At 43.4% G+C, this 15,516-nt stretch overlaps 1 protein-coding gene across 2 annotated transcripts in view; it reads left to right on the forward strand.

Annotated features, from left to right (window-relative positions):
* Positions 1-6,656, forward strand: part of LOC147609675 (alcohol dehydrogenase class-3-like) — a 99,556-nt gene extending 92,900 nt beyond the window's left edge. For both annotated transcript variants that reach the window (XM_086787449.1, XM_086787450.1), the window contains 2 exons: positions 5,932-6,093; positions 6,225-6,656. In XM_086787449.1, coding sequence (XP_086643575.1) covers positions 5,932-6,093; positions 6,225-6,335 — 273 coding nt within the window. In that variant the 3' untranslated portion in view covers positions 6,336-6,656. The remainder of the gene's footprint in view (positions 1-5,931; positions 6,094-6,224) is intronic.
* The last annotated feature ends 8,860 nt before the right edge of the window (positions 6,657-15,516 follow it).

Below are 15,516 nucleotides of genomic sequence, written 5' to 3' on the forward strand. Positions count from 1 at the left end.
AGTATATATGAAACCGGCCTTCAAAAATCTGACATGCGGTGGAACAAACACTCGCACACAAAACACTTCATCACCCATGGGAACTTGAAAAAGGAAAACAAACAGGGGAGTTAGAATGCTCGTGCAAATAGTACAAGGACACCGATTGGTCCCAAAACGCAGTGGCGTCCCTTGCGGTATTTCTTTACTTGATCAAAAATGAGTACATAGTACAACTTGTCGAATCCTTTACCAATAGGATCCCTTTTAGCTTTTCACCCAGGACTTTCCAAATAAGAACTCTTGCTTAGTACAGCAAAAAGCATTCTATAGAGAAGGCACACCTGTACGACACCTCCCTGCTTGAAAAGGTCTTCTCCATCTCAACCATGGATCTCACAAACCCTTTCCCAGACAGCAGTAGGGCTGTACCAAACCACATGTCCTTCCTATAGTCACAGCTTGCGTGTAACCTCGAGAACACTAGAACATGTTCAGATGAATACAGAGATATGCTTTCCACATGAAACCAAAGACCTGTATCTGATAAACCATAGATCTGTATCCATAAACCATAGGCCTGTATCCTCGATACCAAAGTCGTGTTTCCTCTCGAAAGACCAATGTCCTGTTTTCAAGATAGATAAACCATCAGATCACGGTTGCCAAAACCTAGAGAGAGAAAAATAGAGGACGTGTCAAGCAATCCCTGAATACACATAAGTCCAAGTCGAAGAGCAACAACACATCTCTTCCAAGAACATCATCCTGTGCATATGCAGCTTGATCCTATGTATCCCAATCTCGTAAACAAGGCTTGCAATCTACCATACCAAAGTTCGCCTGCCTGGCTGCTTCCACACATGCAGCCTGCTTCACGACCACCAATACTTGGATAAATTCGTTGCTGCGTGCCCATCCTCAGCACCGCCTTCCCACACCTAGTGTCCATCTGACAGCCCAACTGGCTGTCCACCTAACTGATAGCTTGCCTAGCTGCCCACCTATCTGGTCGCTGGATGCTGGCAGCCCATGCATATAGCACTCTTGATATCCATGCGCTGGCAGCAATCCATCTGGCGCCTAGAGCTGTTCACAGCCCACCTAACAGTGCCCAGCAGCAACCATCGGCAGCAGTAGCAGCATCACCCTGTGGCAGCGGCGACAGCAGCAACAACCCATGCGTAGCAGCAATACCCGACGGAGGTGGCAACAATACCCGACGGAGGCGGCAGTAACACCCGACGGAGGTGGCAGCAGTACTTGGCAGTGGCGGCAGTAACAGCAGCACCACCACCCCATGCGCAGTAGCGCCGAGCAGCAGCTGCGCCCTAGGGGATACGCCTGCGTAATCCATTGAGCCACCCCTGAAGATCCATACAGCGAGCCACCTTCCTCTTCAGCTTGCCACCCTTTATAAAGATGTGATTCTGCTTTCTCAAAAACGCCAAAAGCAACTTAGGAAAAATGCATGCTTATAAATATATTATTATTTTTATCATCAAAGGTTTTAAAAACCTTATAACCTCAAAATTCCTTTTGTCCCCTTTCACACTTGGGCTGGCCACACTTATGAGTTTCCTTTTTCACATTCAACTGATGCTTGTCCACCATGTGCGTCCCGTGCTCGTGCCCGTGCCCACCTGCTTGTTGTCCAAAGGGAAAAACTTAAAACACAGGGTCGTAACATACCCCCCTCTTGAAAAATAGCAAGCGTCCTCGATTGCACTCAATAACACAGTAAGCATCCAATGAAGAAAGATTCCCCATATGACCAAAGCAATGCCCCTCCAGTGCATCTGGGTGATGAAACAATCATCCTGAACAATAAGGGCAAACCGTCACGTCAAAGTGACAAACAACTCTTGCTTGTTCCTTCAAAACCTGCAACAAAAGTTTAAAACCAAGTGGAAACTCGTAACCTGTGTTAGCCAAAACAAAACCATGCATCATTCTACATATGACAAACATATGCATGACACATATATGCATTGGCAAACAATATGCTCCTCAAGATGCCCTACCTACTCCAAAAATAACAAAGGGTTGCTCGCAAGCCTTACACCCATGTATATCCCGCAGGACCCACGACTGATGGTACAACATGAACATATGAAAGCACTCAATGCATCTATACTATACATCCACGAAGTACTTCCCACATATGTCCCTCTTGATTCTTTACACACTCTACTTATGGCCATCCCTCAGGAGCCACATTCAGTGATACACCATGAACATGGTAAAGTACCTGATGTATCATATCAACATACATGCATCTCATCCTGACACATCCAGAGTATTATCCATGTATTACCAAGGGTACCAGGATCCAATGGCACCAAAATACAATAATACCTCAGAATGTGTATAAATACATGCACAGATAGAGTTCAATCCATATATCAATGAACCAAACCAAATATAGGACTGCTCGCAAGACTTATGCCCTCCATAAAGTCTCGAAGTGTTAGCTCAGGTTGCTACAAAGTTTGAGCTCAACCAAACCATGCCATTCCAAAGGAGACCAACTCCACAAATAGCATCCATCTCAATATCCAATTGACCAATCCTGTGGTCAAGAACAGCCAGAACCATATGACAAAGATCAATGTCCCGATCTTCCTTAGTCATACCTTAGTTCCAAAGGCAAAAACCATCTCTGTTAACCATAGGCGTAGACAGAGTTATCCATAGTTGCAGTTATAGTTTATGGTGCGGCCGACTGTGAACCATACCCAACTTTACCATCTCATGTGACTAGTACACAATACCATAGAAGTCCCATAAGCAGATGTATTGTCAGCCTCAGTACCTTCAGGTGAATACAAAGATGTTACCAAGCGACTCCTAGATAACAACTGAGCCTGTCTATAACAAGGGAGTGGAGGTGCTACCCCCGTCTTGAGCATCAGGCAATGCTCCAGACCCATGCTCTGCTGAACTTGAATGAGCCGTCGAAAGAGTCGGCTCCAACTCAAAGGCGTCAAGATAAAGCTGCAATACCGGAGGTGAATCTGCTAAGTCACTCTCCTCCATCCACTTCGCATCCATCGGTGAATAGTTCTTGAACTTCACAAGATAGCGACGGGAAACTTGACCTTGTACCTTTCTTTCCTTATGTGCCAGTATCTGCTCGGGAATAAGAACCTCATCAAGTTCCTCTGCTTCCAACTGAGCCTCATTTGATACATCCACATGCACCCTAAACTTGTTTGCACTCCACCCAAGTGGTAAGCACAAGTTCCTGATGAAGCATAGTAGATCACCACTGCTAAACATAGAAAGAAGCAGCCTTCCGAACCCCATGAAGCCTCCGTGAAGATACCAGTGGTGACAAAGTGTCGAAAGCCATAGCCTTCAACCCATCTCTTGCACCATAACACTTCAACTGCTTCTTGTTCCTGGCTGACTACTTCCTGTCCTTGGTGTCTTTTCTCCTGAGCTTCATCTTTAGCTTTTGCTCTTCACCTCATATAGGCAAAGACTCATAATCTTGTACTGTCTCCTGTACTTCCTTTTCACTTGATGTGACAACCACCGGCTCGCCTCCTTGAGAAAGTCGACGGCCTTCAGAAATCTGAGGGGTGGTGGAACAAACACTCGCACACAAAACACTTCATCACCCATGTGAACCTGAAAAAGGAAAACAAATAGGGGAGCTAGAATGCTCGTGCAAATAGTACGAGGACACCGATTGGCCCCAAAACGCAGTGGCGCCCCTGGCGGTATTTCTTTACTTGATCAAAAATGAGTACATAGTACAACTTGTCGAATCCTTTACCAATAGGATCCCTTTTAGCTTTTCACCCAGGACTTTCCAAATAAGAACTCTCGCTTAGTACAGCAAAGCATTCTATAGAGAAGGCACACCTGTACGACATCTCCTTGCTTGAAAAGGTCTTCTCCATCTCAACCATGGATCTCACGAACGCTTTCCCAGACAGTAGTAGGGCTGTACCAAACCACATGTCCTTCCTATAGTCACAGCTTGCGTGTAACCTCAAGAACACTAGAACCTGTTCACATGAATCCAGAGACATGCTTTCCACATGAAACCAAAGACCTGTATCTGATAAACCATAGGCCTGTATCCTCGATACCAAAGTCTTGTTTCCTCTCAAAAGACCAATGTCCTGTTTTCATGACAGATAAACCATCAAATCACGGTTGCCAAAACCTAGAGAGAGAAAGATAGAGGACGTGTCAATCAATCCTGAATACACATAAGTCCAAGTCGAAGAGCAACAACACATCTCTTCCAAGAACATCATCCTATGCATATGCAGCTTGATCCTCTGTATCCCAATCTCGTAAACAAGGCTTGCAATCCACGATACCAAAGTTCGCCTGCTTGGCTGCTTCCACACATGCAGCCTGCTTCACGACCACCAGTACTTGGACAAATATCTTTCTTGCCTACACAACAATTTGGCCCTATGCTCATAAGCATTAAAAGCAAACTTCAACATTGGAGTAGCAGGAATCTTGATTTGGCATCTAGAGCCTTGGTAGCTAACCAAGTGCTATTGGCGAGTGCTTGGTTTGTCACGTCATGCTGAGTGTTTCATAAGGGATGCATTGGTCAACTTCGTCAGCTTATTCAGAACGTCCTTTGGTCAGAAATAGATGGCACTATACACACCAGGGCAAGAGTGGCTTGGGATACCATTATTATGCCCAAGCAAGAGGGAGGACTGAACATCATTGACCCGGAGGTGTAGCGTAGGGCCTTACTCTGTAAGCTGGTAGTCAGAGGATGTCTTTCCAGCACTGAGCCTTGGAAGGACTTTGTTGTGCAGCAGATTACAAGGTGCATTCCGATTAGGGGAGGTGATTGGATTTACAGCCCATGTTTTATCTTCTTGGATGCAGAGCACCGACCTCCTCCTTCGCCCTTGGTGAGATCTCTTCTGCAAGCCTGGGATTGCATGAAGAGCTTCTTGGTTCATATTCCTCCACAGTCCGTTGAGGAGGCTAGCAGGCAACCTATTGTGTGGAATGACTTGATCTTGGATGCATTTCGTAGACCTCTTGGAGCAGCCACACACATCCAGTGGGCTGCTTGGGTGACTCTTCTCCCCTCTGTATTGGATTGGAAAAGGCTCACGAGCTTCGCACCCAGCACTTTGGAGGCACTAGTCAGAGGATTATGCAGGTTAATGCAGCCATACCTAACCACCGGATCACAGAGAACTTTGTGGAAGGGCCTCATCACTTATGGTTTGGGGTATTCTCAGGAATAGGGGTACCTATTCAGGTCATTTGCCTCCCCACTTTGGGTGAGGATGATGTACAGGTCTTATACTCCATTTAGGATAGATGGCTCTTGGAGAAGTCTTGAGCAAGATATCATTGAGGGTCTGGTGGTCCGGCCGGTGAGAGTCTTGGAGATGTGCAGCACAAGGCACCCGATTGGTTGAGATTTCCCCCTTGCTGGGTCTGAAATCTCCCTTTTTGTAATTTTTTTTTCATACTTAATAGAAGTCTATCTTCCTGGGAAAAAAAAGTTAAAAGAATTTGACTATCTTGATTATTATAATGTAATATTGGTGCACCTGTTGTGTGAAACGTCATGAATGGTTTGAAGCTGCATCTTACCACACCTTTTGTCCTGACACAAGGAAAACATGATTCTGTCATGTCGTCAAAATTGGCATTCTGCAATCTTTTGGCCATAAAAAGAGTGTCTAGTCATCAATAAATAGGCTTTCCTCTTCCCAAGAAGAATTGTTTCTGTTCCTTATCTATCGGCATGGAAAAAATAAAGCAGAAACCGTTCTTTGTAGGGGTGCTGTGTGTCAATAGTTGTTAAGATTGCTCATTCTGTTTACAGGGACCTCATACGACTTGATGTTTAGAATTGATTGTTATCATATGAGTTAAAAAGTGCTAGCACACTCTTGACGTATTTGTTTGTGGAAATATAATTGTGCACCATTCTGGTTGAAGGGATGGGGGACCTCAGTAATCGTTGGAGTAGCAGCTTCAGGTGAGGAGATCAGGACAAGGCCTTTTCAGTTGGTGACAGGGAGAGTGTGGAAAGGCACCGCCTTTGGAGGATACAAAAGTAGGACTGACGTCCCAAAGTTGGTAGATGCCTACATGAAGAAGGTGAGATTTCGACTTCTGCTCCCCTTAACAATTTAAACAACTAACTAGTAGTAGTAGTAGTAGTAGCAGCAGCAGCAGCAGCAGCAGCAGCTATAGCTGCTCATGGGTTCTCTCATCTTTCTGCCGAGCAGGAAATTAAACTGGATGAGTACGTAACGCACACTTTCAAACTCGATGAGATAAACCGTGCTTTTGAGCTGTTGGAAGCAGGTAAATGTCTTCGAGCCGTAATTCACATGTAGAAGAAGTGGGAGTCACAGTGGATATATATAACATTGGCTCCTCCTCTTACTAAGTCTCTACTCGCTCTCCATTCTCTACTCCGAGCATAAGCATTTTAAGCCAGAGGGAATCTCTAATCTCAAGGAAAGCTCTCAATCGAAAATTATGTTGAATTGGTAGCCATAAACGCAAGCTCACTAAAGAGAGATTTAAGAGATCACAAAGTTACTGGGACTCGTTACTGGCTTGCTTGAGCATATTACAATAGGCATCCGGAAGAAAAGTTCTCAGCACATGCGTAAGCATTGAAAGTCCATTTTAATATAAAGTAATTGGATGGCTTTTATATACAAGTGAATGGATAAAACTAAAGCACTTCACCCATGTCCTTCAGTCATTAGTCCATCTAAACATAGTTTCTGTTTTTTTCCTATCAACTAATACTACTTAGGCACATTTGTAGACATTCCTTGTGCTTTTATCCAGGGTCATTTCTGATTGTCGTCAGCATGTAAAGATTTATGTTAAAAGTTTGTTGATGCTCTCTTGTATGTGTTGGGATGATTTTTGATTGACTTTGAAATCCTACTCGAACAATCTTCACTCAACTCTAGACTTCGTGAAGTTAATGCAAATTTATTGACGGCATTGGCTGAGTTAACATCATCACTTTCCAAGTTTGCGTAGACACTGACTAGTATTTCTAATTATTATGGAGTTGATTGGATGGTGACGTGTAGAAAATTTTTAATGCTCGAGGAAGTGGACAGTATCATTCTATGTCAGCTTCTTCACAAACTTGCATCTTGATGAAGCATCACCTTTATGAATTCCCCAACGAGACTTGGGGAAATTGATCCAATATGGAGTCATGTTGGTATGGTTATTAGTGGTTGAAAATTTTGTAAGAGGAGAGAAGAGCACAGATTTTTACGACAGAACCATATGGCATATAAGGCCTTATATGGTATGTAAGGCCTCTTTGACTAATCTCAATCATTTGTCTCTTATGTTTGGTGATTGCATCAAGAATTAGTATCCTTGGAGCTTTAAAAGCGGCTTTGGCATGGTAGTTAATCACAAGGAGATGATCTGAAGTTAATATAATGTATTATTCACATTGTGCGTGCTTTAGTGAAGCATGTGCATGCTCTACTCACACCTTATTAAATCGTCACATGTGGCATTGTTTCTCGCGTGTTTCTTAAGTGTAGTGATGTAGACAGATTTGTTTGTTAAACCTATTGTGATTTGTGTTACCTACTAGCACTTCGCTTTTTATTCTTGCTCCTCAATCCTATATTCTTGTTCTATTAGATTTATGCTTGCTTGATGGATGCTTGTTTGGATAGGTTTGATTGTAGGTTTAGAACCCTCGCATGAGCTTCCCCTTTTCTATCCACTTCTTGTGAGTGATATCCATAATGTAGGAACCTTCTTGCCTCCATCAAGGCCGCTCAAGCTCTTCCTTCACACCCCATAGCTATGGAGTTTTGAGTGTGACAATGGAGCGAGGATCCACGCAATGGGTTAGCATGTTCAACATCTTGCGGCTCTAAGATAACTCTCAATGGCATGTTTTTTAAAGGTAACGTAAGATTTGGACTTTCAACAATATTTGGTATTGTCCCCAAGGAGTAGCCTTAGAGCTTAGCTCCGAATCTAATCCATTCTAGGATCACCTAATGTTGTGGAGTGTCGATAAGAAAGAAAGGTCACGCTCAAAAAGATGATCTTGATTTAAGATATTCTATTTGCAAGTTTTGGAAGGAGTTCTTAATTTTTTCGCCAGTTGCTTGATTTATAGGCCCAAAAAGCTTGGATTCATTACGTTGGGTCAAAAGGTTGCGTAGCCTTCGTGATTAGGGGTAAGGTGATTTACTTCAAAAACATTGGGTAGAAGCTTAAGTCTTGTGGATTATAGAATAGAAAGTTAGTTTTTGTTGTTCGTGCGTTACATGCACAAGAACACAAAATAAACAAGAAAATAACCATTAAGCATTCTAATACTTGTATAAATCCTTTTAGGAACAACAAACATCCCCATACAAGTCTAAGAAATCAAGGAAAATCCACAAAAAAATTTATAAGGTCGGCCGTGTAGTCCACAATCGCGCGCAAATTAGATGGTGTAGGGATGTGACATGAGCTTGGTAGGGATGTGCCGTGAGCTTGTAGAGACATGAAGTGATCCCTATGAGACATGACATGAGTGTGGTCTAAGATGTGACGTGAGCCTAGTGGTAGCTACACTTAGCAGTAAAACCCACCTTGAAGACTTATAAAGTCACACCTCCTCATGTTCTCCAAAGATTTTTTGTTTAAAATTTGTAAGGAAAAAAAAACTTATCCTTTCTAATTATTATCAGTAATTGCTTACTTATCCTTGTCATAGGCACGAGGTCCCACTTCCCAAACTCACACGAGCCAAGCTTATCAGAACCATGTAGAATTATTGGAACCTACCATATGTGACATGGCATCACCAAATTTGCACGTGCTTAGTTCATCGGACATGCTAGTAGATGTGAGTTTCACTAGACTTCGTGAGTTCACCAAAATCTCATCAGCCTAGCTCATTGGACCCATGTGATCCTAATCGGATGTGATGTAAGCTTACTAGATGTGGAGTGAGCCAAGCTCACCAAATCCGCGCATCTACATCACCAAGTTTGCATGATCCTATCAAGTCAACAATGTATGAGTGAGCTCACCAAACTCGCATTAGCTTAGCAAGTCTTAATTTTGTGTGACATGAGCGTATTTAGACGTGATGTAAGCCTAATGAGAGATGACGTGAGTGCATTAAAATTGTGTGAGACAAGTTTGATAAAACTCGCATGCATTTTATTTAAAGAAACGCTTATAAAATCATAAACTCAACACAACACACACACACACACGAAGAAATAGAAACATTCATTATTAATGTGATCTTGTGCAATGCGATCATATCTAACTTTGTTTAGGCCATGTTTGGGCTTAGTTGAGTGACCAATCCTAAAGCTATAGCATTTTTTTAACTCGTTATTTTCCAATATTGTGGATATACCAATTTGCTTGATCTTTTGATCTAGCCACCTATCAATGATGAGCACTAGAAGCGGATTTATGCGAGACACTTTTTGATGCAAGCCTAATCGAGGAGAATTGATGTAAACAATAATCTAGTTGACTGAACCATACTTCTTCAAACCCACCCAACCTTCCGAGGAGTATTGATGTAAACAATAATCTAGTTGACTCAATGCATTGAACCATCCCAACCTTCGGTCCTATCAAACTATTGGCACTCAACATAGTACTTTCCAGATATGAAGGTAAGCTTCCATCGAGAGGCGCGACCATAAGCCCCCCCCCCCCCCCCCCCCCCCCCCCCCTTTTTACCAACAGTCTCAATGAATAGCGCCATGAACTTCATGAAAATGTCTTTTCTTTGGGCGAACCTCCAGCAAGGGAGTGAGAGCAAGACTACGACCATCAAGGTTGGCCCCAACAACAAAAAGTACTCAACAATCCATGTTGAATACCACACTTTTTCAAACCTACAGCGGCGATCCGGAGTTGTGCAAATGGGCTCAATTGGCCTCATTTAAGCAATCTCACTACTGCTGCTGCTCAATTGGCCTCATTCAAGCAATCTCTCTTCTCTATAAAACCAATGGGTTCAAGCTGCTCTCCGCATGAACGAGGACGGCCATGCATTTTGAATGTCATTGCGTGGGTATATAATGAATTTCCACCATAGTCCTTCCCGTATGGCTTGTACACGTCAGTGTGAGGAAAAGGAAGCGGGGGGAAGAGGTAAAGGACTAGCTAGCTAGCTGGCTACAAAAAAACATTTTAAACCCGGTGGACCTCATAAATTCTCAAGTGAACATTATTTCTCATCGTTTGATTTTATAAAAAATTGAATTTGGGTCTTCTTATAGTTTTACTGCTAAGAAACAAGTTGATGCACCAAATCTATTTATTATTAAGGTAATGGTGGACCCCTTAACGGATTGTTATGATTGTATGCTAAGGGATAAGGCGCTCATGTTTTCCAAGATTGAATTAAAATTGAATAAGAGATTATTAAACCTTTTTTGAAGGAGGTTATGGAGCAGCTTTTTGGAAAGCTCTATTTTTTTGCTTGATTGAGCTCCTAATCAGCCTCTAATTAGTCTTAATTGAATCCACATTTTTAGACCAAATTTGACGAATTGGAGTACACAAGTGGACTTTTAATTCAACTGAACCTTCCAATTAGATTCTCCTTCTCTTAGAGCACTTAGAATTAAGTCTAGTTACACGACATAATTACTGAATCTAAGATTAATGAAAGTGGCACTTTTCTAATGCAAATTCTTAGGTGATTAGTAATTAATTAAGTGCATTTCATGTAACTTAGTCCTAAAAAAGATGAAATCTACGTTTGAATACTAACTAAAGTTAGTCCTACAAAAAGATTAAAGAAAACCAAGGTATGAGATTAAATATGGGTCTACTTTAATCATCTTGATCATAATCCATTCCATTTATTCAAAGAAAGTTAGATCCTCTCATAATATTTATGACCTAAATCCATGTTGATCATTCTTATAAGCCTTTGTGTTTTATGAGGAGTGCAGCCTTTAGGGTGTCAATGTCAACCTTGTCTTCTGACTTCAGTGATCAGAACCATTGTCCTGCCTTCCCTTCCATGGTTAAGGTTGAAGGCACTCACCCTTACAAGGCCATCAAGTCGACCACATGTGTCTTCGAGTGTGCAATGGGATCTCCAATCCTAGGCCTCAACTTTGCAATTTGCATAGGATGTATTTTGATGTCTAGGGTTTGGCCTGGCTGTTTGTAGCAACTGGTGGTGGAGTTGTTGTGAGCCCCATTGCTACCCCCTCTCTATTTGGGTTGCTATTCTCAAGATATCTTCAGTGGTTAAAGCAGCATGTAGTGGTGTAGGTTGAGGTTGAGATAGTGGCTATGTCGCGGATAGTAGTGGACATATTTTAAGGCTAGGCTCTGATACCAATGCAAGAAAGATATTAGGCTTAGGAGGAAAGATGCACTCAAATGGAGTACCATACATGTGCACTTAATGGGAGTACCACCATAATAGCCAAGTGAGCTCAAGATTTGTATTAATTTTTTTTTAAAAGGTTATATCCATCTCTCCTAATTCACTTATATAGGCCCATGGTGCGTTCACATGAACTTATGGTCCATTATTTATTTACATGTCCGAGCGCCCATGGTTGATTGTCCAATTGATATGTTCCCCTTCATATTACAGGTTATAGGATGCATACTTGTGTGCGTGGATAGAATGTGTTAAGTGTGAATATTTGCTAGCTTGAGTGAGAGTGTGATTGAGCAAGAGTGGAGAGGAGAGTGGTTCAAGCTTTCTAGATTAACCATTGTATTTTGAAAGGATTACTTAGGAGATTGAGAGTAGAGGAAGGGCTTGACATACCTCTTGGCATCTTTTGTCTCTCTATTTAGGATTACTTAGGAGATTGAGAGTAGAGGAAGGGATCAAACAAGAGGGATTGACACATCTCTTGGCCTCAGTTGCCTCTCCAATTGGGACTTCCACAATCCAAGATAGGAGGTCTAACCACTAACACTATGGTTCCTTGCTAGAGAGCCAGAAGGTTCTCCCTCTTACTTGAGTGATTAGGCTATCACCAGTGATCGTCTTTTGCAGAGATCTCACACGATCTTCGCGAGCGAGAGGTTACACTACCCATTGGATTAGCAATCACCTTAGTGTGATGAGTGTTGGAGGATAGCGGCGATGTGAGCAGCTACGGTGGAGCTCTTGAGCATAGCTTGGCAGATCGGTAACTTACCACGACAAGTTAGGGTGAGCTTAACATCGCATTTGAGTCAAGTTTAGCTAACATCTGGAAAAAGCTAGTTTTGGTAGACATAGTTATCCATGTGCATGTGTGTAGACTGTTGGTTTGAAAGTTTTATCTTTTTAAGTGCAACTTCAACCTTGTTAGGATCCTTTTCAAGATTGTCAAAGCTTTGTTCTGGAGATGATTGCCTCACATGTTTCTTTAGTTTATTATTTCCTTTAGCTGGAGTGTCAAATCTAACGTATATTGTTAATTTTGTTGATCTTTCACTTGAGGAGGTGGAAACTTTAATTTCTATCGTTTCCACTCCTCCTCCCCAAAGGTTTTCTCGTTCTTCATCTTAGATTCTAGCTCAACTAAAGCGTGACTTCCCCATGATAAAAGATTTTCTAGTTCCTGCAACAATGACTCGAGTTGGTCCTACATATCAATATGAGATATGGCTTGGAGGTGATTAATTGGTGCAATTGAATTTCCATCCTTATCACGGAAATGAGTTCTGTTGCCTTGGGTATGGTATCTATGGTGGCAAAGCAACAAGTGCAACCAATTTTCATGAAAGCCTTCTACGGGCAGATTCTCATCCCATCGAATGTTAATTTGATGGAAGAAGTATCAGATTTCAGGCCCTCAACCAAGCATGCACTATGAAGATAGGGCTCATACTCATTGTTAGATCGCTGTAACACCGCTACGAGCGCTACCATAGGAGGGGACGGCCTCTGGTTCACCACCCAGCCATAGAGGAAGAATGAGGATTGCCCCTCATCCCCCAGGCTATATAGTGTGTGGCCTGCCGTCCACACTATCCTGGCCGCCCATGACTCCGCATGGGCGTCCTCTCCCACTGAACCCCGAATGGCCACTTGGCCATCCGGTCTGCCATCGGTCCACAGGCGTTACAGCCTACGTGACATTACCCCCCCTTAAGAAGAGTTTTCGTCCTCGAAAACAAACTAGGGAAACCTCTTGGAAATTGCACTACGGCGTTCCCAGGTAGCTACCTCCTCATCCCTATCTGTCCATTTAACAAGTACCTCCTGGTACACTTTATGTCGGGTTTGTCTGTCATGATACTCTAGAATCTTTTCAGGTTCATGTGGTATCTTTGGTGGTTCTATCAAGTCCACCAAAATCTCTGGAGAAACTGCGTTCTCTAACCCGTGAACTCATTTCTTCAGTTTACTGATATGAAAGACATGATGGACTTGAGAACTCTCCGGTAACTCAAGTTTATATGCTACGTCCCCAATCTTCTTAAGGATTTTAAAAGGACCACAATATCTCGGAGAGAGTTTATCACACTTTCCCGTTTTCATGGTTTCTGACTGCACAGGAATCTTGAGGAATACAAAGTCACCTTCTGCAAAGGTCACCTTTCTACGTCCTTTATCCGCATAAGTTTTAGCGCAATCCTGAGCGCTATGAATGCTCTCACGTGCGGCTCTGAGCATATCATTCATATCTTCAAGGAAATTCTTGACAGATTGAATCTTCTCCTTTTCTAGGCCTACAGCCATCGGAGATCTCGACTGGAATCCATACATTAACATGAATGGTGTAAATCTAGTCGCTGAGTGTTTGGAGCTGTTATAGGCAAACTCCATTAACATGAATGGTGTAAATCCAGTCGATCGCTGAGTGTTTGGAGCTGTTATAGGCAAACTCCAATTAGACTCCGAATGATCTGCCGTACTCATACTCAGAGTAGTATCCAACTTTTTGAAGATTTCCAGTCGCTGAGTGTTTATTGACCTGGCACTTATTGCATTTCAGCACATAAGTTTGGACGTCCTTAAACAAAATAGGCCAATAAAATTGTCTTTTTACTAGTGCATAGGTCTTCTGAATCCCGAGATGACCCGCACTTGGACTATCATGACTTTCTTTAAGAATTTGGGCCCGAAAGTCACCAATAATTGGTACACATACTCTACCCTTGTAGAGTAAGTATCCGTCGTCAATGGAGTAATTAGCATATTTCTCCCCCCGACGAAGTTTATCACTTCCCTTTGAAGCCGTTGGCAGTCAAATGGCAGTCAAAGGTGATGAAGGACCTACGTCAGAGCTCTCCGGCTCCAAACTATACCCAAAAGACACGGCTAGTCTCTTCGGACTAACTCTCGCTTCCCTTCCCGTTGCACCTTCGGCCAGTCTCTCCGGACTAGCAATCCGTACCAACGAGGGAGGTGGTCGCGTCTGTGAAGAAGTGCGTACGCGTATAGCGCGCCAGACCTCTGTAAAAGATGGATCGTGCTCACATAAACCACGTAGTGACTCCAAGAAATCATTCTTGAAGACTGTGAAACTAAGTTCATTAATTTGTGGCATGCGACTAAGTGCATCTGCCACCACGTTATACTTACCTTTCTGGTAACGTATCTGAAGGTCAAACTCCTGTAGAATCTCCGCCCATCGAGCTTTTCTACACTTCAGTTCATTTTGACTTGAAAGCCATTTCAGACTTTCATGGTCCGTCCGGACCTCAAAAGTAGCACCATATAAATAGTGTCTCCACTTTTTCAGTGCATGAACTATCGCTAGTAACTTACGTTGCTCACGATCTAACTTTTTACTCTCAAATGCAATTGGGCGTCCCCTTTGCATAAGTACGGTCCCAATGGCCTCATTACTAGCGTCTGTTTCCAAAACAAACGGCTCATTTGGATCGACAATAGTCAAAACAGGTGCAGCTGCTACGGTCACCTTGAGCTTATCAAAGCTCTTCCGTTGGGCTTCCCCCCAACTAATGTTTTTAGTTTTTGACCGTAAACTGGTCAGTCAACGGGACTGCGATCTTCGGGGCCGGGCAGGCCGCCTGTGGGGCTGGCCGCCTGTGGTGGCTGGCCGCCGCCTGTGGGCCGGGCAAGCCGCCCGCTGGACAGGCCGCCCGTGGTGGCTGGCCATCGACGTTGGCTGCGCTTGGCGGCCTGGGCCACAACAGCATTTACGAGTGGTCTTCACCCCCCCTCTCTGCACAACAGCATTTACGGGTGGTCTTCATTTACAAGTGGTCTTCGCCCCCCCCCCCTCTGCACAACAGCAGTCTTCGCCCCCCCTGTGCACAACAGCATTTACGGGTGGTCTTCGCCCCCCCTCTGCGCAACAGCAGTTTCGTGTTTAGGCTGGCCACCGCCGGCAGCACCAGGCAGCCGCGTTATTTTTTCTAGCCGCGTTATTTTTTCTAGCCGCACTCACCCGACGCAATGCTCCAGCGGCATCTTTCTCTACACAGCCACTTGCTCTACACCAGGCGACCTCTCTCTACACCCAATCGAAAATGTGTTTTTGCAGACAAGCTTCAACGCCAAAAGAAAAATGAAAAATGCTTACCTGCTGGCAGATTCGCTTTAGTGTG

The sequence above is a fragment of the Cibotium barometz genome, chromosome 51, assembly GCF_041138505.1.
Source record: "Cibotium barometz isolate CiBa-2024 chromosome 51, ASM4113850v1, whole genome shotgun sequence".
Taxonomy (NCBI): domain Eukaryota; kingdom Viridiplantae; phylum Streptophyta; class Polypodiopsida; order Cyatheales; family Cibotiaceae; genus Cibotium; species Cibotium barometz.